Source organism: Hippopotamus amphibius, chromosome 5 (genome assembly GCF_030028045.1).
Source record: "Hippopotamus amphibius kiboko isolate mHipAmp2 chromosome 5, mHipAmp2.hap2, whole genome shotgun sequence".
Lineage (NCBI taxonomy): Eukaryota > Metazoa > Chordata > Mammalia > Artiodactyla > Hippopotamidae > Hippopotamus > Hippopotamus amphibius.
In genome coordinates this window covers 29,264,005-29,291,835 of record NC_080190.1, presented here as the reverse complement: position 1 = coordinate 29,291,835, position 27,831 = coordinate 29,264,005, and the positions used below count along the sequence as shown (strand labels likewise).

General features: G+C 55.6%; 1 protein-coding gene and 1 non-coding gene across 6 annotated transcripts in view; one reads left to right on the top strand and one right to left on the bottom strand.

Annotated features, from left to right (window-relative positions):
• The first annotated feature begins 10,773 nt into the window (after positions 1-10,773).
• The window catches only part of PAX2 (paired box 2), a 76,308-nt gene continuing 59,250 nt past the window's right edge, over positions 10,774-27,831 (top strand). For 3 of the 5 annotated variants that reach the window (XM_057735572.1, XM_057735570.1, XM_057735571.1), the window contains exons 1-3: positions 10,789-10,831; positions 14,377-14,545; positions 15,290-15,487. In XM_057735572.1, coding sequence (XP_057591555.1) covers positions 10,789-10,831; positions 14,377-14,545; positions 15,290-15,487 — 410 coding nt within the window. Of the gene's footprint in view, positions 10,832-14,321; positions 14,546-15,289; positions 15,488-27,831 lie in introns of those variants that run through there. The other 2 variants (XM_057735573.1, XM_057735574.1) reach the window with 2 other exon arrangements.
• LOC130854636 (U6 spliceosomal RNA) lies at positions 19,736-19,842 on the bottom strand. Its single transcript, XR_009054085.1, has one exon. It is a non-coding gene; the product is annotated as a U6 spliceosomal RNA (small nuclear RNA).

The following is a 27,831-nucleotide window of genomic DNA, read 5'->3' as shown; positions in this document are numbered from 1 at the left end:
CTCGGCGCGGCCGGCTGGGCGAGCGCGGGCGCGAGCGGAACGCATGGCAGAGGCGGCGGGCAGCCGGGGTTATCTGAGCCGCTCGGTCTTGGGTGACTGCGCCCAGATCTCCGGGCGGCGGCGGCAAAGGCGAGACGCGCTGTCGGGCCGGGAGGAGCCGAGAAGCGAGACCCAGGCCCAGACGGCAGCGGCGGGGAGCAAAGCATGGAACAGCGCGCGGGCCGGGCAGGTAAGAGCGAGGAGGACGCTTTGGCGCCACAGGCAAGGGCAGGGGTGGGGGTGGGGGAAGGTGACCGAGAGGATGGGGCGGCCAAGCCGAGGGACCCCACTCCTCTTTCTTTCTGTGCTTGCTGGGCGGGCGGGGCCGGGGACTGGGGCTCTTCGGCCTCTTCCCACCACTGAGGCCTCCGTGCCTTCCGTCCCAGTGTCCTCTAAATAGACTAAAAACTTTCCACCCAGAAAACGTGAGTTTTACAACTTCTCTTGGTCACTTCACAGAATCTGGCCTTTGCTCTCTGCTGTGCGTTCAGGACTTTATCTTTCCACTTTCCTTCAGTGTAGAAATATTTGGCCGGACTTCCTCCAAGTTGGGAGCACTGGGAAGGCCTTAGTTTCTAGTAGGGATGGAGTGTGGGTGCGTGTGCATGTGTGCTAGTGGGTGGGGGCAGGCTTTGTGCACGTCTGTGTGCACATGTGTGAGGGTCTTGTGTATTTGAGGATGAACCAAAGTGTAAGCACTGGTGTAGATAATGCAGTGGAAAGAAGGCTGCTCCCAAAATAAACTACTCAAGGGTGGCCTGGGGCAAGAGAAGGGATAGCAGACCCCAGGGGACCCGAGTGGGGAGGAGAATCTGAAGCTGCTAAGGGAGTGGAGGGCTGCTCTCTCTCTCTCTCTTTCTTCCCTCCTCCCCTCCTCCCCCAGGCCTGCCAACTCCACTCTGTCTGCCCACTAGGTGTCCAGGTGTAGCACAGGGGTGGGAAACCCGGGACCCAAGTTTAGTTTTGGATTGTGGGGAGAGAGAGGGTTGGATCAGGTTTCCAAGAGTCTTTTCAAATAATACCACAGAGGTCAAGGACTAACTCCAAGCCCTTTTTGCCTCACTCCTCTCCTTCCCCAAATCGCCCTCCCCCTCCCTCCTCCCTCCATCCCCTACCAGCTCAGGCTCTAGTTCTTTCAACGGATAATTCTGTTTCCACCCTTAGCACTGCCCTTCCTGTAGCTTCTTGGCCTACTCCCCCAGCTGCCTCCATTCCCCCTTGGGGGCCTTGTCCTTACTGGGGAACCTGGGCCCCCAGGAGTGTCAGCTGTGGCCTCCTGGGCTTTTAGGGATCTGGGCCACCCCTCCGCACCAGAGGTTTAAGTAGGGAGATCAATAGCAAACAGTTGTAATGATCTAATTAATTATGGCAAAATTAAAAGCGAGTACAAAATCAATCTCTGATGGTGTTGAAGATGGAATTCAATTGAGAGCCCATCTGTGCACCCCCTCGACCGTATAAATATGCAGCCCAAGGACAGACCTAATGGCTGGGCCTTCCTGGGAACCTCTCTCCCCCTTTCTTCCTCTTCTGCACAGGGCATCTCTCTCCCTCACTCTGCCTGAATCTATTTATTTTGCCTCCTGCCGCCTCTTGCCCCCACCCCTCCTTCCTTCCTCATCCTGTCTGCTCCGGCTCCCGGCTCCCCGACACTCCCACTTTGCCATTTTCCCTCTTGGAAAGCGGCTCTTACTGCCTCGCAGGCCTGAGGTGTGTGGACCTGGTTCCCAGTCGCTGCACATCTCCGGGAGGATGCAACCAGGCCCTCTCCCCAGCGCCTCGGCAAGGAGAAGGCAGAGTGGTGGGGACATCCTTGAGCACCTGTCCGGGCCCTCATCCCAAGTTTCTTGGCGTTCGGAATACTCCACAAGGGACGCGGACGCTTACCCAGTGGCGTCTGCGCCTACTTGGTCTGCCCGGGCAGCCGCTGTCCTGGCGCGCGTGGCCAGGCGGCCGGGAAAACCAGGGGCGCACCGAACTCCGTTTCTTTTCCCTCCTTTCCTCGCTTTTTCGGGGATCAAACTCCTGCCAGCCCATCCGGGGCTCGGAGAAGGGTGGGGAGGAGCTGTGGAACTGGGCAGGGGTCAGGGCTGGGTCTGAGAGAAGGACACCTCCGTTCGCTTCCAAGCCTCCTTCTTTCTTTTTTCACAGCCCCCCTCTGGCTCCTAGGCCCTCACCTCCTTCTCATACACTTCTGGCCAGGGCACAGCTCCCCCGGGACCCTGCGTGCCCCAGAGGACCCCCGCGCCCCCTTTAGACCCATCCAGCTGGTTCAAAATGACAATGACGCGCGCGAGCGATCGTGCCTGGCGGACGCCCTGGCGCAACCGCCGCAGCCGGGTTTGCGAAGGATGCGGGTTTTATATAGTCTCGCTGAGCCTGTTCGGGAACAGCGAAGGCCATCAGGAAAAAGCGAGGGAAAGGGTAAGAGGAAAGAATCGGCTATCAGGTCAATTGTGGCCTTTGGCCATCGAAGCCTCTACTCCTAGAACCATAAAAATATGCCCTTTATTTGATGACCTTCCTTTTACTCCACTGGCCTGTCCCAGCTGGCTCTCTGCCTCCCTGTCGCTGGTCCCTTGCCTCTCCCTCCTGGGGCCCTGGGTCTACACTGAGTTCCCAGGGATCTTTATGCCCTCGGAGACCCCTCCCACTCCCTAGTCCTGCCGCCGGGTCCTTTGGGCCAGGGGGAGACAAGCCCTACGCCTCCGCGCCCTCTTTTGCCAGGCCTCTTCACCCTGTTATTAATTGCTGTGTTAACCTGCAGGATTGATTGGCGGCCCCGCTGGAAGAGGCTGCGGAGGCCTTGGCCTCGGTGCAGGCTCGGCTGAGGGCAGAGGGGAGGGGGAGGTGCTGGTATGGGCCCTGAAGTCCTATCTCAGCCCCGCCTGGGACACAGCTGTTTGCTAGACACTCACTCCACCCGCCTCACAAACACCTTTACACACCCTCACAACACTCACACGATCCCTTCACCAAGAGGCGTTCAGCCCCCAAGGAGACACATCAGAAATTCTCCTTAATCGATTTAGAAATCGAAAGAGGCTTCTTCCCCCCCGTCATTCAGTTTCTTCACTATACCCGTTATCCGCGTGTCTAGACCTCGCGACCGGCCTGTTCACAGATAGCGGAGCCAACTACTGGGACCCGGGCTTTTTTCTGTCCGAGATTTACTTTGCATCTTTCCCACCTCCCCCCAGGAACAGTTGCAGAAAGTTAAGAAATAATCCTGAATGCGCGTAACACTTAAACTCTCAAATCACTTTCCAGAAAGAGCCCGTGCCCTGACTCCTGAGGGATTCTGTTAAGCCCTTTTGTTTCAAGTTCGGGGGATGGACGGCTCTGGACCGCGGAGAGTGGAGGGCGGAGGCTTGCAGCAGCCTGGGGCAGGGGTCTAACCCAAGAGCGAAGGCCCTCCCCTTCCCACCCCTCCCCCTCTTCCCTAAACCTTGTCGCACGCGCGCGCGCACACACACGGCCCCACAGCCACAACAACATCCCCCTGCCCTGATCCCAGGCCCCAGGGCCTCCGGCCAGCAACCCAAGGGATCCTGAGACCCTGGGACGTCCCGGTTCCAGGATGGGGTGGGCGGAGGCGGCAGGAGTAGACGAACCTCGGCCGGTCCCCAGAGAGACCCCTTTTCCTTGGTTCTCTCCCTGTCTCAACAGCCCCTCTCCTACCCCCCCCCCCCCCCGCCCCGTGATCCCCTCTCCCCTCCGCTCCGGTCCTTTGTCTCCGGCCACTTCGCGGCGCCGAGCCGCCTGGCCCCCGCCTGGGCGGCCCTGCCCCTCGCTTCCCTGTTTGCCTGGCGGGGCTCCCCCTGCCTTCCTTACCCGCTCCCGGCTCTGGCGCGTTCTCCTCCTGCTGCTCACGTCCGCACAGCAGCTGGGAGAGGAGGCAGGGAGGGCGGGCGCGCCGCGGACGGATCCGAGAGAGCAGATTTGGTGCTTGCTCGCAACTCCGGGAAAACTCAGCCCGCCCCTCTCCAACTACTCAGCGCCGCCGAGCTGCGCGCTCTCGCCCGCATTTGGCCCCTTCCCTTCCTTGTACGTTGGCGGTGGCTATTTCGCTTCCCCTGGTCTGCCCAGCATTTGAAGTTGCGCTGCTCCTGCCCTGCACGCCCTTCCCTTTCGGCTGCCCCAAGCTACCTCCTGCCCCCTTCCGCCGCAGCCCCCTTCTTCGCGGTGACGGTGGAGGGTAGCGCTGCGGCCGTTCGAGGCCCGCCGGCACTGTCTCCTTTCACCAGCCGGCTCAGGCTCAGGCTCAGGGCCTGGCTGAGAAGAGGGTTAATCATTACTCGCACGGACCCTCAACCTCACTGGGACTTTCTCACCCTTGGGGAGGAAGGGAAGGGGCAGTTGGCCAGGTGGGGACCTCGGCTTAGCCCAAACCAGCCACTTCAGTCCTTCCAGAGACAAGTGACTTCTCCGGTCCCACAGCACCTTTCACATCCCTTTCTTTTCCTCCTCTCTCCTCTCTTCCACACCTCCCCTTGGTCAGGCCTCTCCCCACCGTCTCATCTCCGCTCTGGCTTTGGCAGGTTGACTGCAGGTCCTGGGAAGACCAACTTTCTTTGTTTGGAACCGAACTGGACGGGATTTCCTTCCCCAAGTCTCCACCAACGGGCCAACTCCTCCCAACGGTTTTGGCCGACTGGCCCAAAGGGGACCGCGCCTGAGGCCATAATTAACCCGGCTGTTGCAGGGGGCGGGGTAGTATTTAAGTGATCCTCTAGCAGTTGCGGTGGTGCAGTGGGGCGAGAGGCGCAGGAAGAAGTGAGAGTGGAAGAGTGGCAGGAAAGAGAGAGAGCAGAGTGATGAACATGGACAGGGTGTGGTATCGACAACGGAAAGAAAAAAAGTCCAAAAGGGAGGAACACAGAAAGGAGGGCTTTGAGGAATCCTCTAGTTACTTTTAGGGTAGAAGTTGGATGGAAAACCCCACCCTCAGCCCTGCCCAAGTGCCCAAATCCCTCCCTTCCCTCTTTGTGGAAGGTTAAGGGTTCAGAAAGTTAGGCACTTATTCCTTAATCTACTACAGAAATGTTTGGTTTTAAAAAATGCTTTCCTATTGGCTAGCTCCAGGGAGAGGCAAGACAGGTGTAATTATCCCTATTTTACAGGTAAGAAAACTGAGGCTCAAAGAGGCAAAGGGACTGTGCATGTGGAGGCTATTGCTCCTTCCGGGTTTTGGGGTAAGTGGCCCCTTTAGCTGCGCAGAGGTCCATAAGTGTATGTGGGGGGGAGGGCAGGCTGTGTCCAGGAGTACCATAGCCTCACTGGGCCTCTTGCACCCTCCCACCTCCTTCTAGTTTTTGCTCTGTTCGACAGAGCCCTCCACTCCTACCCTATAGACTCGCTGGCCCAGTTTCTCCTGGCTTGACAATTTTTTTGGGCTCCCAAGTCGGGTGGCCCACTGGAGGCAGCCACCTGGCAGGCCCGTGCCGCTAAGAGGCTGCTTTGGTGGCCAAGTGGCTTGCATTGTTGTTTCCCCTCAAAGGGGCTGTGAAGGGCCGGCAGGTCACTAGAACCTCTGTGAGGAGAAGCCCGGTTAAAGGAGGAGGGGCCGGGGAGGATAAAGGCACAGCACGTGCGCAAGGCCTCCTCAGGACCAACAGACAGAGGGGGCGGGGCTGGCCGGGAGTTAGGAACCCCCCCCCCCGCGCCCCGGGGCTTCTAGCAGGGAGCCCAAATATTGGGAACAAAAGCAGGAAAAGAAGAGTGCGAGCAGGAGGGAGGGAGGGAGCCAGGGAGGGAGCGAGGAAGCAGAAATTAGGGGGTCTTAGATGAAAAAAAAAGAAAGTAGCTTTAGGGGGAATGTGCCGTGGAGTGTGAAATTGCAGCCCATGGTGCTCCATATTGTACCAGAAGCTCTTCCAAAAAAAAAAAAAAAAAAAAACCATCCTCCAACGTGACCAGAGGGCTAGGAAGGGGGAGGGGCGGGGAGAGAATGGGGAGGAGGAGGGGAAAGGGCCGGCCCGGAGCCCGTCAGGGTGAGCTGGAGAGGGGCCAGGGTGCGTGCACCGGCTGCTGGGGACGTGGTCGCCAGGAGGACGCGCCCCGGGGTGCACTCCGGGACCCTGGGGGCGAGTGGGCCTCAGCTGTCCCGGACTTGGATTGTCAGACGAACTTTTTTTTCCCTTTTCTCTTTCTTTTTTTCTGGTGGTGGTGACTTCCAAAACTGGGAATAATTCTGAAAAGGAGCTTGGCTGTGGAGCTGCTGCTCTACTCTACCTCCTCTTCCCTCCTCCGTTTCTGCTTTTCTTCCCTTTGGACTAGTTTCTCCCCCCTTGGTTCTAAACGGCTTTCCCCTCCCTGAACTTTAATGCGTTTAATTTGGTCCGCACTGTAGGGAGCATTTCCTAGGGAGATACATTTAATTTCAGAATTTCTAATCCCCTCCCTCGGAGCCCCGGCCCAGGCTCCCCTTGCTGCTCCCTGGGAGGTGGAAGGAGTGGAAGAAGGAAGGCTAGCTCAGGCCATGCGGGAAGGGCATGGCTGGGATCCTCCCAGGGCCCTCACCAGGCCCTCCCCCTCGGCCAGCCGCCTTCCCCAACTGCTCCAGGTCAGGCGCCTGGGGCCCTAGGTCAGGGCCCTGCCTGCAGAGAGTGGGCAGCCAAGCCTCAGCTTTTCCTCGCCAGGGCAGAAAGCACTGGGCCAGGGAACGGGGAACCGGAAAAGGAGCAGAAGGGCTGCGCAGGGCTAGAGGGTGCAATCCAGGGCAGCGGACAGGGTTTACCGAGCACTTCACTTCACGCACAATCTGCCCAGAAATGCGTTTGGGAGCTCAGGGTGCTAGTTACTTTTGGCTTGGCTTGGGGTGCCTTTGCAGGTGTATACTGTGGGGAAGGAGGGAGAAGCTTAGCGGGGACCACAGCCTCGCGGGGACCACAGCCTCCCGGACACCTACACCCGACAGAGCGGGCAGGAGACAGCCAGAGAGCCTGGCGGCCAGAGCTCGTCAAGGAGGAAGGAGGCAAGGGAGGGGGTACTGGGCGCCAGGCGAGCCTGGCAGGGAAGGGAGCAGAGAAGGTGAAGGAGTGGAGATCCACAAGGAAGATTTATTGGTCAGATCAGATGCACAGAGGCGGCTAATGAAGCAGATCCCGAGATGGGTATCAGAGCAACTCCCCAAAAGTTTATTTGCCTTTAAATTTCCGCAGGGAGGCGGGCGCCTTGTTTGAAGTGTAAATGCCCCTAGGTTGGGGGGTGGAAGGGCCGCTTTGAAAACACCAGAGAGAAAAGGTTCATTTGGAGGCAGACGGGAAAAGCAACCAACCCTGACAGGTCGGAGCCCGGGTTGTGTTTGGGGTTGGGTTGTTTTCTTTCTTTCTCTTTCTTTTCCTCTTTTCTCTTCTTTCTTCTTTCCTTTTTTCCTTTCTGGCTTTTTTCTCCTCTACTAAGACTATAGAAGAAAAAAGGAAAGAACAGGAAAGGGAGCATCAGAGGGAGAGGCCAGCACCTCTGGAAAGAAATCTGCAGGCCAGCCCTTCAGCCTGGAGCCCTAGGAGAAGACTGAGTCTTGGCTAAAAGGGTTTCTAATCAATGAGGAGTATTGCTCTTTGATTTTCTAGACCCTTGAACAGGCTGGAGCCAGGGAGGAAGCTGCCAGGGGCTGGCTTTGCAGAAGGGTGGATGTCCAGCTAATGCCATGCTGGGGAAAGTGCCCCAGAAACAGGGGGAGTGGGGTTCTGGAGTCTCAGGGGCTACCTGGGAATTGGACTATCATCGAAGAGTCTTCACTCCTCAGGGGGTACATGTGAAGTATAGGTGTATGAGTGCAATTTCCAGCACACTTTGTGCACTAAGTCCCCTTCCTTACAAAACATGAAAATCCCTCTTGCTTGGTATGTAAAAACTCCTGTTGTCTGCACCCACACTTCTTCATAGTATGTGTAACCTAGGGATATGTCTAGCTGATTCTAGAAAAATCTCTGTGTGGAGAGGGGTCCTGCCCACAGTCCAGTTTTTTCAAGAGTTCAGACTCCCTAAGACAACTTCCTAGACCAACATAGGGAGACTTGGGGCAATGGGCTCTTTTAGTTCTGAGCTCCTCTCAGTAAGGACCCTTCCTCAATGTGGTCCCCTCATCCCAATTCTGGGTTAATTACCTCCCTGAAAGAAGCCCAAGGCTGTACCGGCTAATACCACCTGAGAGTCCCTCCTTCCCAGGTCCGGGAGACTTTCCCTTTAGGCTGCCCGGTACTGTTTTCTTTTTTCGCTCCCCACACCAAGTCAGTGCGTGTTCGTGGGGTTGTGAGGCCAAAGCAAACCCGGGAGCGCCATCTGCAGGTCTCGAGAGGAAAAGACTGACCTTCGGGGCTGGACCCTGCGCCTTCCACCTCCTGCCCCGAGGCAACCAGCTTGGCCACCGAAAGGAAATGGGGGGCAGGGAGGGAGGGGGCAAGCGGGGATGCGATCCCCTCCCCCAGAAGTTACTTCGCAGGTGGATTAAGCGGATCGGGCTCCAGAAGATCCAGGAAGGAGAGCAAATGCCAGGATCCCAGCAGATCCGGCCTCCTACTAAAGAATGGGAAGCTCGGAACCCTGTCGGGCTGAACCTGGCCCGAATCCCTCCCGAGGATGAAGGGCGCTCTGAAAACCCAGGTGCAAGAGGCCCTGTAGGAGTTTCCTGAGTCAGGCAGGTTCAGCCCCCAAGCTAGCTGTCTCCTGGGCTTCGGCCAAGGGGAGAGCGGAGCGAGTCCGCGGCGCTTCTGAAGGCGCCAGGGTCGACAGGCAGGGGCCAGAGTCGCCTCGAGTACGGGCGGCAAGAGCGCAGAGCGGGCTTCTCTGAGCCGCCTTTTCGCAGACCCAGGAAGGGGGGTGGAGGGAGCGAAGGAGGGAGAGAGAGTTAAAACATCAGCTGAAGTGCCAAGATGATTTATGAGACGAGGGAAAATATTTCATAAAGATCTCCCGGATATTCTGTACTTAACCAGTTAGGAGACAAAGGGCTTCTCCTGCCTGGTGCGTGCGAGCGGACCTGAGCGAGCGAGGCAGCGAGTGCGGACGAGGGCTGCGGAGGCTGGACCAGCGGGTCCGGGCCGAGCGCGCTGCGCCTCCTGCGCTTGCTCTGGATCCGCCGAGCTGGCAGCGGGCGGCGCTCAGCCTCGTTAGCAGCCTTCTCCCCAGCCGGGGACAGCGAGCCGAGCCTCGGTCTCCCGCGTCTTCTGCCGCTAGCGACCAGTCGTTCTCCACTGCCTCCCCAAGCCCCCTCCCCGGCCACCCGAGGGTCCAGGAGCCAAGTCCCCGGGCTCTCGCACCGTCCGTTGGGTCCACCGAGGCAGGTGGGTCCTCGCCGGAGGTCTCCAGCTCGATTCTAAACCGAGCGTTCTGGGCTGTCCAGACCCCGTTAGGCAAGGGGACGAGGGAAGCCCTGCGCGCAGCCGCGCGTGGGACGGGAGAGGACAAACTGCCGGACACTTTGCCCCGGAATGAGAATTGGGGGTATGTGGGTGGGGAGGTACCTCAGGAGGGACAGGCGAAAGGGAAGGACCAGAGAGAGGAAGGAAGAGCTAGGAGGAACGGAAGGGAACTCAGAGCTGAGAGTAGGGGGGATAGGACTAAGGATGCGGATCGAGCTCGGGGCCCGGCGGCTCATGCGGGCACTGGCCGGTGGATGGCAGGGCTGGGTGAGTTGGGACTTCAAGCCGGCTTCCGAGCGTGGCGCGCTCTGCGGCCCTCTGTCGTTGCCTGAATATTCATTAGACTGGCCGCTCTTTATCCTTATCTAACGTTTATCTTATCGGCGAGTTTCGTTTCTCAGTGTAGTTTTAATCCCAGGCTCCCCTTCCCCCTCCCCCAGCCCCCTCCCCTCCCTCCCTCTTCCTTCGCCCGTTGCTCCCTCCCTCGCGTTTCCCCCTCCCCTGCCCTCCCCTCGCCGGCACCGGAGTGACAGGCGCGGGGCCCTCCTCGCCGAAGCTCGGGGCTCCGGCGCTGGCGAATCACAGAGTGGTGGAATCTATTGCCTTTGTCTGACAAGTCATCCATCTCCCAGCGCGGGGAGAGGGAGGGGGTCTGGAGGGGGCTTTGCAGCTTTTAGAGAGACACACACCGGGAGCCGAGGCTCCAGTCTCCGACCGAGTCTTCTCGCAATCGCAACCCACCTGGGGCCAGTCCAGTGCTGCCAGCGTCGCTCGGCTCCCTCCCTCCCGGCCCTTCGGCCGCTGCGGCGCGCGCCAGCCTTTTCCGGGGGCGGGGGCCCGGCTCGCGCTCTCCCCTCCCGAAGGCGCCGGCTCGGACATCCCGAGGATTGCTACTTCTCTGCCAACTTCGCCAACTTACCGGCACTTGGAGCGGCCCGGCTCCCGCCCGGCGCCCTCGGGCCGCCCCTTCTCCTCGCCTACTCCGACTGCCGCCTCTGGATGACCGGGTTCCAGGGGAGCTGAGCAAGCCGTCTCCCCCGCCCAGCCTCAGCCCTGGCCGCAGCTGCCGCGCGCGCCATGAGCCCCCAGGTCCCCTCGGCCCGGCCAGCCGCCCCGGGGCCGTTCTGCTGACCGCCGAGCTCCGCGCCCCGACGGTGGGAAGTTGCGGCCGCTGAGGTTGCAAGCTTCGGCCGGCCCGGGAGGAGTCCCCGCGGGGAGCGCAGCGCGGCGCCCCACCCCCCCGCCCCCGAGCGCCCCGCCGCAGACGGGCGTCCGCTCACCTCCCACCCCCACCGTCCCTCCCTTTTTTCCTCAAGTCCTGAAGTTGAGTTTGAGAGGCGACACGGCGGCGGCGGCCGCGCTGCTCCCGCTCCTCTGCCTCCCCATGGATATGCACTGCAAAGCAGACCCCTTCTCCGCGATGCACCGTGAGTACCGGCGCCCGGCTCCTGTCCCAGCTCGGGGCTCCCCGTCCCACCCGGTCCTGCCCTGGCGCGGCCCTGGCCCCCTACACGCTCAGGTCCCATCTTGGAGGCCGCCCGGTTTCTCTTGGCCCCCTCTTTCATTCTTCCTTTTTCCTTCATTTCCCGGTGTTTCTAAAGCCCCCAGTTTCTCTCTCTTCTGCCTTCTGTCACTCATACCTCTCCTTCTACCTGCTTTCCTACCTCCCTGGTGCCCATCACCTTCCTTCCTTACACCTGCTTCTTCTTAGGTAGTGGATCCACAGCCCCTGACCCTGGCTTCAGCCACCCTACTCCCAGGCCACCCTCTTGCCTGGAGCTGGGGGACTAAAGGGCAGGCAGTTTTCAGGGTTTTGTGTTGTGTTGTGTTTTCTTTATCTTCTCTCTCTCTTTCTCTCTCTCCGTTTGCCTCTCCCTGCTCCCTCCCCTCATCTCTACCTTTCTCACACTTAAAGTGCGGTTGTCCAGGAGGAGACTCCCAGCACAGGCAGCCTCAGTGTCAGGACAATCAGGAAGAAGAGTGTGGGGGTGGGGTGCCCCCTTCTGACCCTCAGCTCTCAGCACCTCCTGGCCCTGCCAGCCCAGCCAAGGTTTCTTATGGGCTGGTTTGAAATACTTCCTTCCTCTTTTCTTTCCTACCTTCCATCCTATTCCTTCCCCTCTCTTGTGCTAGAGTTGGGAGTCTGAGATTGGCAGGACATGGTGGTCATCTTTCTCTGCCTCTCCCTGGGAGATGCTCTAAAAACAAAGAGGGGTTCCAAGAAGAAATCGAAGTCAGCGAGGGATCGCGTAGAAGAGCCTTCCAGGCAGTCCCTGGGCAGAGCAAAGCTCTGCTTCTAGTTCTGGAGGCTCCTTGCTGGCCTCCCACTCCCTGGTAAGGATGGTCGAGCCAGTAACCTGGCCAGGGAACAGGAAAAGAGGGAGAAAAGGAGGGGGGAAGAACAAAAGGAAGGCAAATGCCAAAGCTGGGGAGAAAGGAGAGAGAAATCAAAACAGGGGGGAGGAAGGAAGAGCAAGAACACAGAAAAAAAATGTTGCAGGAAAAAACAGAAGGGAAGAAAAGAAATTTAAAGCTAGGAAAAGAATTATTTTAATGAAATTTGAATTTATCTAATTCTTGTCATATGTCTTTAGCTTGGAAAACAATTCAGAGATTTTTTTTTTCTTTTGCAGCCTGCTTTTTTTTTTTTTTTAAGACAAATAGATTCTAAATAGAAAACTTCTCCTCCTCTGTAGATTAATAATCAAAGATGGTTTGTAACTTTTCACAGGGCAACTTTTTAGACCTGGCTTGATCTGTCCTTCGACAAGAGAGCCCAGGAGGGAGGGCTGTATTTTTCTGTAAGCATATATTTACTGCACATATATATAGGGGAGCTTTAAAAAAAATGCTCCTGGGATAAAATATATTTCCCTAAATAATTTCCAAGTACAGGAAATCTAAGCCTGGGGCCTCGGGCTGCCGCGGGTTGCAGCGAACTGAGCCTGAAATCCTGTCTCCTTTCCGGAGGGAGTGGAACCGGGTACCACGCCGTCTTCGCCCAGTCCTCCGGCCTCCTGGCCCCGCTGCCTCTGCTCTTGCTCTCCTCTCTTGCCCATTACGCGGGGTATCTGCCGAGTCCTGGCCGCCCACTGGGTGCCACTTTGAAACCCAAAGGGGAGCAAGGCGAGCCGAAGGTGATCGAAGGAAGTGAGAGACCGCGGCGCGGGCCGGCGTGCGTGCGGGCGGGCGGGCTGGCCGGCCGGCAGCGGCAGCCGGAGTCGGCGCCGGCGGCAGGGGCGCATTCCAGACCCGACACAGCGCCGGCTCCCGGCCCCAGTCCTGGACTCCCGCCGTGCCCCCTTCCCTTCCCCACCCCTTAGATTGGGGTCGAAGAGCCGGGCCCGGAGCCCGGGGAGGCTGAATTATTCATCTTTAATCTGCCCGCAGCTGCCGCCTTTTCATACCGGTAACGCGAGTTCTCCCGGGGCCTAAATTATTGATGGTCGGGTTTGGAGGGAGGGAGGGGTGAGGAGCGGGGCTAGAGGTAGGGAGCCCAGCATGGATGAGGGGTAGAATAAGAGGCTCCGGCCTCCCCCAGCCTCTAGATCAGAGGCCTCTCCCCAGGGGTTTCGCCGGCCCCTATTCTCGGTCCTTCCAGAAGGGAACGGGAGAGAAGTGAGCCGGGTGCAGATGTCCCCGCTTTCTCCGAAAGTCGCCTGAGGCTAGAAGGGCAGGGGCTGCAGGTCGCCGGCCGGGTCTGGTCGGACTCTGCCGCTAGAACTCTCTGCGCTTGGATTGCTCAGTAGCTGCGGCTGCGGGTTGATGGCTCTAGGTGCAGGATTTCCAGACTGCTGTAAGGCAGGGAGAACGGGGCGCCAGGCAGCGCCCTGAGGCCTGGCATCCGGCGACCACCTCGGCTCCGAGGTTGGGAGCCCGCGCTGGAGTCAGGTTGGAGACCCAGCACCCCCTTCTTGCCCAGGAGCGCAAACGTCCTTCCTGCCCGGTTTCCTGAGTGGCCACGGAGGTCTAAAAGGTCAGAGGGACACGAGCTGGCTCGGGCTAGCTGCACAGGGTGTCCCGTGAGCCTTCAGGCCGCCTGGGCGACCTGTACCATGCCTCCTGGGCGAGGCGGTGGGCCCCAAGCCTGGCGCAGCGCGGCAGGCGGACAAACCCAAGCAGTCTGCGTTCTGTGGCTGCTGCCGGGTACCTCGCCTTTCTCCACTGCCTCCTTGTCTAGGAGCGCAGCAGACTCTGGGCCCCTGCCTGTTCAGCCTTCCCTCCTTCCCTCGGCTTTCTTTGAACTTTCAACACTAGGGAGGCGAAGGGGAAATATGGCTCCTTAAACATCTAAAGATAAACATAAAGGAAAGAAAAACTCCCCACCAAAAACCAAACCAAAACAAAAACACAGGGCAAGAGGTGAGAAAACTCCAACTCCGATGAAAAATAAATACAAGGAAAGGGGTAGGGAGCAAAGGGAGGATATCAGGGACTTAGCCCCTCTCTGTGCTTGGAGTCCTTACATACAGAGTCAGGCGTTCCCAAACACCCCAGAATCATCCGCCTCCAAGCACGCTCCGACAACTCCCTCTTGCCTGCGGCTCAGGCGGGATCCCGCATCGCTGCGGTTCCGTCCTCCGCCCGGCCCTTCCTTTCCTCTTTTTCCTACATTCTTTCCTGCTGGCATTAATTCCCACTTTGCTGTTTTTCTCTCCCTCTTCCCTTTTTCCCCCTCTCGCCCCGCTTCCCCGTTCCTTTCCTCGCTTTCTCCCTGGCGTCGCATAGGTCTTAGAATCGCGTTCTTTCCCAGCCCTCCGCCCAGCGTCTGCGCTTCCGCGTTTCTACAGCCCCGCGGATTCCGGTCCCCTATCCTCTGCATTGCGGTCGGCGGCCACCGTTCTCCCGCGAGTCCGGGAACGTGCCCTTGCGCCCAGCCTGCTCCCTTCGCACGTCCTGGGCCGCGGACCCTGACTAATGGCCGGTCCCTGCTGTGTGTGGGGTGCTGTGTTTTTTTCTTGTCTCTCCCCAGCAGGGCACGGGGGTGTGAACCAGCTCGGGGGGGTGTTTGTGAACGGCAGGCCCCTGCCCGACGTGGTGAGGCAGCGCATCGTGGAGCTGGCCCATCAGGGCGTGCGGCCCTGCGACATCTCCCGGCAGCTGCGGGTCAGCCACGGCTGTGTCAGCAAAATCCTGGGCAGGTGAGGGCCTCCGAGCTGCCCCTGGGAGATGCCCTGTCTCCTTCCCTGGCTGGACAGCCCTGGGTCTCCAGCTGAGGGCCTGGCTAAAAGTTGAGGTCGCCAGCAAGAGAGGGAGACCCCTGACTGGGGCTATCCGGAGAGCTGCTCCTTTTGGTGAGGGCACTCAGGTGGTGACTGCGGCCCCAGAAGCGAAGGTGGAGCAGGGCCATCCAGCACCTGCCCGGTTCCAGGGCCCTCACTGGGAGATAAGCTGATTCCAGTTTTAGAAACAGAAGGACAGCTCTTCCCTTTGGAAGGGAGGGTTGAAGGAGTAGGGTGGAAGGTAAAAATGGGTCCCTGAGAAGAGAAAAATCAGCTTGGGGAGGTAGAAGGTTGGTCCTGGTTCCCATAGGGGCCCTGTGCTCAGTGGGAAAGGGCTGGAGGCCTCCAAGTGCTGTTCCTCCTGCTCTTCCTAAATGAAAGGCCAGGCTCCCACTCCCAGGAGCGCTGATTCCAGCTGCTGTGCGTGCAGCCTTTGCTATGACCACCTCCAGGGAGGGAGCGTCCCTGTCGTCCCTCCCCTCATCCTCTGCTGCGTCCCTGCCCTAGCCAAGCGGACTCTGGAAGCCATCTCTGACACGCTGGGCCTTTTCCCTCTGTGCCACTGCCTCAGGCAAGAGAGTGGCTCAGCGGCTCCATAGCTGCAGCCCCCCTGTCCCTGCCACCACCCGCTTCTCGCTGACCCCGCCGGCCTTCCCGGCGCAGGTACTACGAGACCGGCAGCATCAAGCCCGGAGTGATCGGTGGCTCCAAGCCCAAAGTGGCAACGCCCAAAGTTGTGGACAAGATTGCTGAATACAAGCGACAGAACCCGACCATGTTCGCCTGGGAGATCCGGGACCGGCTCCTGGCAGAGGGCATCTGTGACAATGACACAGTGCCCAGCGTTTCTTCCATCAACAGGTGAGCAAGCCATGCCGTGCTGCAGAGTGGGGCTCCAGCTCCCAGCTCCTGCCCTCGAGGGCTTCCCCCAGCACCGGTCTTGGTCTCCGTTCTTTCTTTGGCCTCCACCTCCCCTTGCTCCCTGCTCCCAGCCCTCAAGTCCTTTGGGTGGGAGAGAGGACCTGGAGGCAGAGAGATAGACAGACAGACAGGGCTGTCTCCAGCTCAGGGCTGGGTATTCCCTGCCAGGCTTCTCCCTCCGGTGTCCTGGAAACGAATCCAAGTGTTTGTGGTAATTAAGACTCCACGATTACGCGCCTCGGTATCTAGAGACAATCACAGCCCACAGCCGAAGCCTTTAAAATGGCCAGTGTCTATTCATCGCCTCCGAACAGACTTCCCTTTCTAAAGACAAGCTCCCTTCCCCAGGGGCAGCCGCCTGTCCTGGCTCCCCCACCGTCCCTCCCGACTCCCACAAAGCTGACCTCCTGGGAGCTCAGGCCTCCACACAAATTTCTGGCCTACTAGCCCCGGTATCCAGGTTTGCAGAGCAAATGCCAACCACCAACCAGCCATTGGCAGGGAGCAGAGGAGCTGGACAAGGAGTGGGATGCCAGGTTGGGAGGGAGAACTCTGGACCATGAGACTGAACCTTAGGAGATGCCTTCAACCATCTAGAGTACCTATGTCCAGGCCTAAGTCTGCGCTGATGACAGGCTCAGGCACAGAGGGACAACTCAGGCTAGAGTCAGCTCAACATGTAGGAGTGCAAGACAGTCAGTCTCCCAATCTCTGAGCCACTCCAGCGTGTTCTCTGGGACAGGTGCACACTCCATGTATATACCCTCCTGCCCCCAGCCAGTGTATACATGTGGCAGGTACAGCACATAACAGGAGCACTGGGACGTGGGAACCCAAATGGCTTTCCCATCACAGAACTATACAACCTGACATTAGCAGAGACACTGTGCAAATTCCAGACTGCCTTGGCCAGCTTTTCAGCCCCTGCCCCTCGCATTTTAAGGCAAATCTCCAAATGAGAAGAAGGCTGAGGGTTTCATCCCCTTGTTTTTCTTTACACTCTTCATAGGCTCATTATCAGGACAGCTAATAATTCAGCTGGTACCTTTTCCTGAAACTGGCATCTCGTATTCTTTTTTTTTTTTAATATTTTGTAAATGATATGGAATTATCCCAAATCATCCTGAAAACAGCAGGTAAAATTAGCTGGTAGAATGTACCTTGGCTAAAGAAGATTCCCTCTGCCACACTCGTGCTGTAACGTACTGCGAGGCGACCCCAGAAATTATCCCAGTGTGTACCATCTGTATTAAAATGGTTATTCAGTTATGAACAGGGTAACATAATACTGATCAGCTAATTATACACCCTCCGAAAACCCTCCAGCTCCCTGGGCCTGGCTCAGCTAGGTATTGAGAGCCTGGCGGTTTGACATTCAGACACCTTCCAAAGGAGCTGGAGTAAGACTCCCAGTGGTTTGGGAGAGGATTGAGTCTTTTGCATTTAAAAGCCAGAGGAGGGGGCTGGGGAAGCTTTGAGACTGGGGCAGGAGTGGCGGTTGGGGATGGGAAGGAGACAAAGCATTGTCTCCTCTCAACCTCTAGACTGGCCGTTGGTCTTGGGAGTGAGCTGGAACTGAGGTCTTGGGAGGAGACCAGCCCTGCTGAGGAGCAGTGTTGCTGGGGCTGGGTGCTAGTGTTCTGGAGCACAGTTGGGAGAAATCTTGTTGTAAGTGATAGGATTTGCAAGCCTTTGGAGGAACCCAAGATACGTACGGTTAAAGCAATGTGCTTCTCTTGACATGTGGAGAATTGGGGTAATCAAGGCAGGTGTGGTGTCTAGCATCCCTCCTCCCCCGGCCCCAACATATACCCCTCACTGGCTGAGATGTTTGTGGAAGCTGGCTTATGCAGAAGTTTGGAAATACTCTCACCCTGAAAAGCCACAGAGAGCAGGTGACAGGTGGCCCCAGGATCAAGCTCCAGAGGCCTTGAGGTGCACTCAGCAGAACGGGGAGAAAGTAGAAGAGTGAGCTGCTAGCGGGAGGAGAGTGGGGGAAAGAATGGCCTCAGTGTCACAGCTCTGACAGCAGCAGAATGTGCTCCACACGGAGCCCTATCACCTGAGGGGCAAGGAGGCTACCTTTGGGTATGGAAAAATAGCCACCTGTGGACAGGTGTTGCTGGAGATGGCAAGGGAGTGGGAGGAGAAGAATGGGGAATCCACCGGCAGTGCAGGCAGCCAGCCCCGGGTCTGCAGTTAGGCTTCCCGGCTTACTTTGTCAACAAGGCACAGTCAGGGTATTCTTCGATTTTGCTTTGGGACAGAATCCTACCCTGACTCATATGGTGGAAAGGATTCTGGGTGCTTCCCAGTGTGCTGCCGAATCGGGACTGGAGGGATGCATCTGGGCCCATGCCCTCAGCGTCATCCCTCTAGGTGCTTTGCTCTGAAGGGAAAGGTTTATCTGAGATGCGTTGCTTCACCGTAAAGCCTGCTAAAAGTGGGATTTCTGCTGGCACTGCTGATGCCAGGAACTTCGCGAATTCTCACTTGCTGTAGGACGAGCCTGGGGATTTTCCTTTGTGCAGAAATTGTGGTGCACTGGGGAGGGAGCCGGTGGTTCTTGAGTTTAGAGTTTTACGATCGGTGAGGTGCCCACTTGTGTTGGGTACTTTATAACCGTCAGGAGTAAGAATGTGCCTGTGCAGGCCGTTGGCAAGAGAGGAAGTCCACACATGCTTATCCACCTGAGCCAAATCGGAAGGGTTTTCATCTTCTCCTCCCCAAAACAGATGCTGTCGCCGCACTTGAAATATGCTGTTGTGGTTATAAACTAAATTGGTTTTTGTGCTTTAAAAATGGTTTGGGCTTTTTCTGATCCTGTCATGATAAAAGCTTGGACATCCAACCTCCATTCTCCATTGGCAAGTCATCATAGAAATACCTCTCTGAGCCAACAGAGTAGGTCAGGGAGGCCTCCCAAGCTCGCCCTCATCCCCAGATACCCCCGTCAAAAATCCGGAGGGTTGACTGGATTGCTTAGCACGTGGAATTTATCTGAATGACTCTGAATATTGGGTTACTGATCACTGAGCGTGGAGTTGCCAGCTCTTCAGCTTGTACACCGCTGCTGTAGAGGGCAGGTGTTTATAAACAGGTGACTTGAGATTGAAACCCGGTGTGGGAAATGGCCCGGAGTGGGGAGGAGATGGAGGGAGATCCATGCTGCTGAAAGGGAAACAGTCACCTAGTTACGTGGCTGAGCAATTGGCGGGGCAGGAAGGATTTTCCGGATTATATGCCAAAGTCTTCAGGTTTGGCTGTTGCTCTGGGCGGGGAATATAGCTCCTTTGAAGGCACAGGCGCAAACTCCAGATAGAGTCTAAGGTTACTAAAGATCCCCTGAGGGCACCCTCTTGGACTGAGCTGACAGGGAGGCCATAGCTCTCTTAACTTTTTCAGCCTGCCCTATACTCTTTGGGATCAGGGCATTCCCAGCTCCTAGATCTTTGGAGTGGACCCTTCCAGAATCAATTTCCCACTAATCGCCTGCTACCTACACTCTCTCTTAGCCTGTTTGCCTCTAAGCGAGCATACTTATTCTCCTAGCAGTGGCAACACTGGCTTCAAGAAGGCGCCAGCCCCAGGGCTGTTAAATAGTTCCATCTCATGTCATCTTCAGGTCTTCATTGGAAGTTTGGCACTGGTGTGACAGTGGTCTAGCTGTTCATTCAAAGGCCTTTCCGAGTAAGCTGAGAGCCACTCATCCCAGCCAAGGCAATGCTGAAGACATGTTCAGGACAGGGGTCTGTGTCTCTCTTTCTCAGACTCGGGTTCTAGAACATTGCACCTTTGACTCTTGGACCTGGCTTGGCACAGAACTGGGCCAGAGAGGCAGGATTGCCTGCCACATCTGCATAGCTTTGCAGCTGTTTGGTTGTCAGGGCTGTTGGTCTCATGGCGAAGAGCCAAGGCAAGTTGGTAGGTTAAGAAGACTTCTCTCCACAGAGGAGTTGGAAAAATAAGGATAGAGAACTTGCTTTCTGTGGCCCTGGGCCAACTGCATCAGGCCACCTAGAGTGGACAGACATACCAGTTTCTTTCTGAAAAGCCTTGCTCACCTGTCCTTCCCCAGAGAGCATCTCCTGGTGCTGAGGCTGCCTGTCATTAGAATAATGCATGAAATAGTCATGATTGCTGGCCTTCTTATTTCTTTTTTTTTTAAATTTATTTATTTATTACTTTAAAAATATGGAACGCTTCATGACTTCGCGTGTCATCCTTGCGCAGGGGCCATGCTAATCTTCTCTGTATCGTTCCAATTTTAGTATATGTGCTGCCGAAGCGAGTACTGGCCTTCATATTTCTTAAAATGAGCTGGAGTTGTCCCCCCGAAAAGCCATTTTTGTTCCCTTAGTTATTTTAGACTTCTTGGCCAGCAGTTGTGTTGGTCTGTTTCCCTGTGGGCAGACTCCGAGTGGGCGGGCAGGCCACAAAATGGCTTTCAGGTGAGAGCAATGGCTGGCGGCCCTGAGTGCTTACCTCCACTGGCAGCTCTAGGAAAGGGGAAGACAGGAGGGGTTGTCCCTAACAGAAGCTCCAGGTGGGTTCTGGAGGGTGATGTGAAGAGGAAACGAGAGGGGAACCCCCTAAATAAATACATAAAGTGTGTCCCAGCTATTCTGAGAACTCAATAAAACAATCACATCAGATATGAAGAGGCATAAATCTTGTGTCTGCACAGGTAAGCGACTCAGTTGCTTTCATGATCGCTCAGGCTGCCTTCATTTATTACCATCCACAGTCTGGGCAAAGGAGGTTGCATAGAGGGTGGTCTCCGGTGCAATCCTACACCCCGAGAGGCAACAATCAGCCCATACAACCAGAGATTTCGATGGGAGCTCGGGAAGGGCCCATCTGTCTGCATGAAAACCAATCAATAACTCTGTAACCAGAGCCCTTGTCACAGGGAAATGGACAACGCAACAGTTCAATACAGGGGCCACGGGGGGAATTAGCCAAGTGGAGATGGGGCCAGGCCGGAACAGCCCCTAGAGAAGGGAAACGGGGTGCCTCGAGAAGGGAATATTGGGGAGGGAGGGAGATAGGGCAATGGCTTTGTGTGCGTATTGGCACAAGGTGAGAATTATTGTGCCGGGTAGATCCAGGGGACCAGAGGCACCGTTGGAAGCTGGAGTGGTAGGGAGCAGTTGGGAAGTGGGCTTGTTCCGGTACCCATGGGATAATGTGGTTGTATATGTGATGGTGTGTGCTGTGGACAAGAATATTATGCTTTCATAGAAAGAATAGTGATAGTAGTAACTGGTGAAGAAGATGAACCCACCCCCACTCCCACCAGAGCCTGCTCTCTGAAGAGGGAGCTCCCTCTGAGCCCACAGAGGAGAACCCTGAACCAGGGGCTCCATTGTCTGCTCCCTAGATCTCCAGCTCCGGCTACTCTTCAACTTTGCCTCTTACAGTTCAGGTCTGTCCTTGGCCCTTCCTTGTTGCTACCTGGAGTTGGAATTCTTATATTAAGAGGAAACTGTATGCTGGAAAGAATTCCGTTCTCACTTCCTGTTCGTTAAAAGAATGCAGTAAAGGGTGTGAACTGGCCTGCCATGTCTCCGAATCCCTGCTGTTTCATCTCACCTCCCCCCCCTACTCCTGACCTGAGGTCAGATTCTCAAAGGGCAAGTTTCTTGGGTTCAGAGTTCAGATTCAAGCACGGAAAGCAGGTACAGGTGCATCTGTGCCCAGTGTCGCTCACCCAGCTCCATGGGTGAACCTAGAGAAGAGAGAAGGGCCCCCAATAGATCTGAGGGGTGGGAAACAGTGTCTCACAACCAGTGCCCTAATAACAAGTAAAATATTAAACGGGTAGAAAATTAAGTCACTATGGGTTTATCTGTCTACCACTAAACTACTGGGTTGAAATGTTTTTCTCCTGTTGAGCAAGTTATTTGCTTTGGTGCTCTAAAGGTGCAGCTTGAATATATTCATGATGGTTTACGGGCCCAGAGGTTGATATCTTCAGGGTGTGTGGATTTGTGTGTGTTTGTGCCTACCTGTGTCTGCTCTTAGGTAAAATGGGCTCTGAGGCCAAGAGGAGGAAAAAGAGGAAGGCCCACAGGATGTGACCTGCAGTTACAGACAAAGGCTAGATACCTTGTCCTTGAGACCATCAGGTCAATCAGCGAAACAGTCATTGGGCCCTTGGGCAGCAGTAATAGGGCTAGGCTGAAGAGTCCTCGTTTCGTAATTTGGGAACACTGGGGCCAAATTTTTCTTCAATTTTAATTTGCACTGTAACCCTCCATAGTCTAGTTAGCTCCCAGTAAGAGGGGCTTTGCTGCAGTGATGCTGCCTTTGTGATAGAGAGCTTTGTGAGCCACTGTCCACCTTCACTTCAACACTTGAGTCCCAGCCCTGTTGGCAGAACTTGTTAGGGACCAACTGCATAAGCAGCCAAGAAGATGCTCTTCCTGGTGCACCCCGTTCCTGCAGAGTTACACTGCAGTGGCCCACCGAGGGACCTGCAGGTCCCCCAGCAGGAGGGATGTCAGCAGCACTGGGACACGGTCATTGGCAGAGTTTTCCCAATGGCCAGGCCCCAGCCCCAGCCTCCAAATCCTTCGCCAGGTGCCAGGAAAGTAAGGAAGAAGCTGGGTGCAAGGAACACGTAACTGGGAACTGGAGAAGGCTTGGACACCAGACCAAGCAGAGCATGATGGCAAAGGCAGATGCCTCCTGGGGAGGGTTGGGCATAGGGGAGCTGTTGAGGGTGTGGGAAACCAGAGGAGGATGACCTGGGGCTGAAAAAGAAGCAGCAAGGCCCTCTGTAGACCTGGGAACTCTCAGGTAGGTGGGGAAGGCATGTAGGAGGGAGACGGGAGACGCCATGGAGCCAGGCTCCTCTTGTAGCTCATCCTCAACAACCACAAAAATAACTGGACTCTTTCGGATTTTGAGAGATAATATGATAAGATATTTTGTGTTTTTCATGTGTGTGTGTAAGAGACGGGCGGTGGTGGGGGAGGAAGGAGTCATTGGCGTTCTAGAGAGATTCGGGTTTGTTGTAGGGCTGTGGAGGGGAGGAAGTAGTGCCCCAGAGTCCAGCCTGGCAAGAAATGTGTTAGTGGAGCTGCCGTGTGGCTGCAGGGGTCATGAGCACAGGTGCTTCCGGGACCCCATTGGGGGAGGTCAGTGGGAGAGCCTAGGGACCGAGACAGGGGTGGTGAGAACCGAACAAACAGGAGCTGGAGTGAGCAGGTCCAGCCTAGAGACACTGAGATTTCATTTTTAAAAACTCTGTGCTGGTCAAATAAAACATATCTCCGGGCCTGATTCAGTCCATGGGCCAGCAGTCTGCAGCCCCTGGTGTGCGTAACTGGACATAACTTATCTCTCTGCTTCAGACCAGAGCAGTAATCTCAGTGCAGGTATAGGGGATGTGACATTTCCGGAGCCCCTGAGTGCAGAAGCCCCCCAAGGAAGGGAAGTGGGGGCAAGGTGTTATTCCCCATAGCTAGAGGAGGAGAGGGGAGACACACATGGAAAGGGAAGGACAAAAGTAAGAATGAGAAGGAAGAGTGAAGAAGGAGGTGATGAGACTGAGAGGTGAAAGGCAAAGGCCTGGGAGCTGGCTTTGCCGGAGGGTGGGGGTGGGGGGGTGGGGACAGGCTTGCCTGGCAATGGAGCATGTGAAAAGGGTGCAGGGAGCCAGAGCTCTGGGCGGCTGGTTGAGCAGGCTGGTGGCGCTGCCCCCGGGAGAGGCTCAGAAGGTTGTTAAGGGGAAAGGGGGAGGACAGCCAGGGAGGAAAAAGGTGGCAGAACAAAGGTAGTGGCGTGGGAGGTGAAGTCGCAGGACCTGGAGCCCGTGGTCACTTGCATCAGGCAGCGAGCCGCAAGGCAGGCCGACAGTGGCTGTGGGGCTGCTGCAGCGCGGTCACTCCAGCCTGGTCCCTGGCAGAAGGGAGAGTGGGAGAGAGGCCAAGAGGAAGGAGGGAGGGCCCCCCTTCCTGGGTGTTCCAGGTTAGAGCCCCCTCCACCCCGGAGCCTCTGGCCTCTTTGCTCTGGACTTCCTCCTCCGCCTGCCTTCAGCCTGGCACGAGCTCCTCTGCAGTGAGCTCCCTCTGCAGCCATCCAGGAACAGAGGAGCCAGTGGACGTGCCGGGCGGCTCCTGGCAGCTCCTGGCAGGAGGAGGAGAAAGGGCTGTGAGACAGGGCAGCAGGCTGCAAGAGGAACTGTACCCACTTTGTAGGCACAGTCAAGTCAGGAAATAGAGAGAAGGACTCAGAGGACTGGGAGAGGGCAGGAGGGCGAGAAGGGAGAGCAGCGGGGGCCCGGAGACTGAACAAATGGGAGCGAGCACTGGGGCAGCTCCCCCTGGTCTTCATGCTCCCTCGAGGCCCCAGGGTCTTTGCTGGACTGGTGAAGGAAGCCAGAGGCCACCAGCAGCCTTGTGAGCAGCCTCCAGCCTGATAGGCCTCAGAGATGATCAGGGAGGAGGCCCTCATTCTGCCCTTTATCCTGTGACCTTTTGTCCTAATTCTAGAAGACAAGATGGTGCCTGCCTTGTGAGTGGTACGAAGAGGGGCTGGTGCCTCTGTGTTGGGGGCCTCCGTGTGGCTCTGTTTGGGAAAGAGTATGTGGGCTCGTGGTATCTGGCTGAGTCTGGCATTCATGCCCTGAGAAGGTATCTAAATGGCCCTGGCATTACAGAGAGCTCTTAAAAGGCATCCGTCTTGTCCAAGAGACAACAGCAAGTTGGTGGTTTGCCATTCAGAGGGTTTCTGGCTGAAGGCCTTTTTTGGTCCCAACACAAAAGTCTCTGCCATCACTGGGATGGCCCGCCTGTTTGGGGTGCTAGCAGACGTTATCTGGAAAGCGTGGGGTTGAAGGGATGGCCAGTGTCCCAGTGGGTGGATGAGTGGGGGTCCTGTCAGGGGCACAGAGGGTCTCGACATGTTTAGTCTGTGTGCAGGCACACGTGCACTTGCTCTGTTAGAGGTGAGGGTGTAGAGCTGTGTGCGATGCTGGGGCGGTGCGTGTGTGTGACGCGCGACTAGGAAAACTGGCAACATCTGCTTGGCTTGTGTCTGCTGAGGTCCTCATAGGGAGTGTGCATTTAGGTGGGGACAAAGGTCAAGCTATCTATCTTCTTTTATCATCTGCAGGGTGGATACCTCCCCTCCCTCCCCACGTCCTTTATCCTTTCCTTTCTCTCTTTCCTCTTCGTTACTCAGGTTAGCTGGTTTGGGTTAGGAGGCCAATCTCAGTCGACTCTAAGGGAAGAGTGAAGAGAATCTGATAAGATAAGGAAGGCCATCCTTCCTCTAGGGACCAAAAGAGGTTTTGAGTTCCCCCTACTCTGCTCTGCTTCCCTTGAGGAGCTAACACCAGGACAGGCCGCCTTTCCATGGACTGTGACTGGGAGAGCCAGAGAAAAGGAGTTATCCCTGGGCTTGAGACCTGGGCTTCTTTCCTCTATCACCATGGGCCTGGGAAGGAGAGTCTAAGAGAGCTCAGGATGAGGGAGGGAAAAGGGTAGAAGAAAGATGGCCCAAGACAGGAGGAGAGAGGCAAGAGCCAGCTGTGATCGAGACCAATCAGCCCCAGCTAAAGCCTGGTTTTTGGCCACAGAAATGGACTAGGTGTGTGTTGGGGGGGTGTGGGGGGGTCTTTTTTTTGTTTTCTTTAAATACGGGAAGAGGCTCTGAAGTCTTTTAGCCAGTCTGCTGGGCTGACCCCTCAGCTCTTTGCAGAGGGTACAACCATCCTAGAAATCGTGTTCGCCCTCACTCTTATACCCTCTGACCTCCCATCCCAGCACACATTTGCCTCTTCAAAGCCAAGTTAAAGGAAAGTGAGGATGGGGGAAGAGGCCCCAGGGAGACAGCTTGGAGGGCAGTGCAGACTCCTGAGGAGATGACCTCCCAGGTTGGGTGCAAAAAAAGTTGAGAGAAATTCATTTCATGGCCAGTGGCTGCTTAAAAAAGGCGATTCCAGCGTACGAATGTGATAAATGTTAACTGAGCATTAATCGCATTAAAGAGGGCCCTATAAACTTTTCGTTTCTAATTAAATTCGTCCAGTGATGCTGCCCAAGCGAGTACTCTGGGCCTTTGTTTATGTGGAAAATTAAAATGCAAATACAATGGGATTTATTTCCAGGAGTGGAGTGATGGGCTGGCCCCTCTGGCTACTGGTCTCCAGGCCTGTCAGGCCAGGTAACTGCTTCTTTGGAGGTTCTGTCCCCCTTGGGACACATTCTGGTGTGAAGGGAGAGACTAGAGTTCAAGGTCAAATAGAGTTAGAAATAGAGGAGAAGATGCGGAAAGAGAATTGAAAAGGAGAAAAAGACAATATTGCCCAGAAATAGAGAGAGAAGCATTGTCCTGGCTTCCCATCCTCCTCCTCCAACTTCCACCTCGAGGAGAAGGGACCCCAGACCTTACTTGTGAGTAATATCATCACAAGCCTCCCCTGCAGTTCAGGGAAGAAGGGTGGACGTGGGAGGGAGAGTTTGGAGAAGCAGCCTTGCCAGGCGTATGTGGGCTTGCTCCTCGAAGAAGCCAGTGGTCATCAGCAGGGAGGGTCCAGGGCCTGGATTTATCTCCAGCAGTTTAAGCGGTGGCTGCTGTCTACATAATGGTTTCACTAGGCTCTTCCTGCCAGTGCCAAGCGGCATTGACACAGGGCAGTGGAGCATAGAGGCTCAAGACGAGGACGCTGTGCATGCCCGCCCGCACGCACGCAGCCTCCTCGCACACAGGGAGAGCTGGTCGCTCCTGAGAATAAACAGATGTCCACTGCAGGGAGTCCTTTAGTCCCGTGATCCCTCTGATAAAAGCAGCAACTCTAAATGCTATTGAATGGAACAATCTAAAGTTCCTATTTACCAAAACATGAATTAAGTCGAATGGAGAGAAAACCTGGGCAAGGAAAATCATTTGGGTTTATCAGTAGAGACACTGAAAGATCACTGTGATGCACGGTGGCTAAGGAAGTTGTAAATAGCATTAAAAAGTAGAGAGGGAAGGAAAATGGAGGTAGGAGAGATGATAAAAGGCAGAGCACTAAATCACAAATAGGGGTCCATGGACAAAGGCACAAACCATATTTACACCAAGCTTTGCAAAATCTAGCGCTTGGACTGACAATGCATAGACATACTATGCACACAGGCGTGCGGCATCCAGAGATTGGATGAGGCTGTGTCGACATGAAGGTGGATTGACCACAACGTGTGCTCTCTGTGCTGGGACTGACCCATCAGCTCTGCCACATGCGATCCTAAGGGGTAGGGTTCTGGAGACAGTCAAGGATACAGCCTTATGAAGTTTTTAAAGGTCTTTGAGCACATGCGTCTCTTGTGAGCTGGATGCACGTTCTAATGGATCTCCAAGGCAGCAGCTCATTCCCAGAACGGAGTCTGCTTGACTAGTTTTGTCGAATAGCTGCTACCCCTGTCCTCTATAGTGTGTTTTATTCTGGGTTATTCTTTTCCTCTTTAGTGTTCACTTATGTCTCTTGGAAATGCATGAGCTCTTGCTGACAAACAGGTTAATGACTGTGGCAACTCCCAAACATCTGGATGAAAACCCAAACCTTCAGTCAATCATCTGTAAAGGTTGTCAATATGATGCCAAATGTCTGGGGATTTAGAGATGTCCATGTGATTGATTGAATTTCTTAGTTTTTATCCAGGCACAGCACCAACACGATTTTTCATTTCATTGGTGTTTCATTTCATTGGGAAACACCCGTTTTCAGAGGGAGATATTCTAGGAAACAAAATGTTGGGGTTAGAAACCATCTTTGATGTATTTGGGTCTTATTTCTGGTTTGAAGGGAGGCTGGGCTTGGCGTGAAAGTCAAGTGGAGAGCTGGTGGACACTTTCCCTCGAAAGCTGGTTGCGAGGGCAAATGACTTTGTCCAAATAAAGCTTAAGCTATCTGATAGGCCTGACTTTATAAGGGAACCCACTTCACCATCTTAGGGGAATATCAGGGTTCTTAAGATATGGTCTATCCTTCATTTATTCTTTCATTCATCCATTCAGAAAACCTTTCCTAAGCACTACCTGTGTGCCAGACATAAACCTTGTGGCATAGAAAACATAGAGTAGGCTCTGGGAAGTGATTGCCAGAGTTTGAATCTAGCTTCCCTACTCACTGGCTCCATGGTTGTGGGTAAATCTCATATCCTCTCTGGACCTCAGTTTCCTTACTCTAATCTAATATGGGGATAATTATGTAGCTATAGCTCTGTCATAGTTTCTCGTGAAGGTTGAATGAGTTATTCCACATAAACCTGCTTAGAATGGCACCTGGC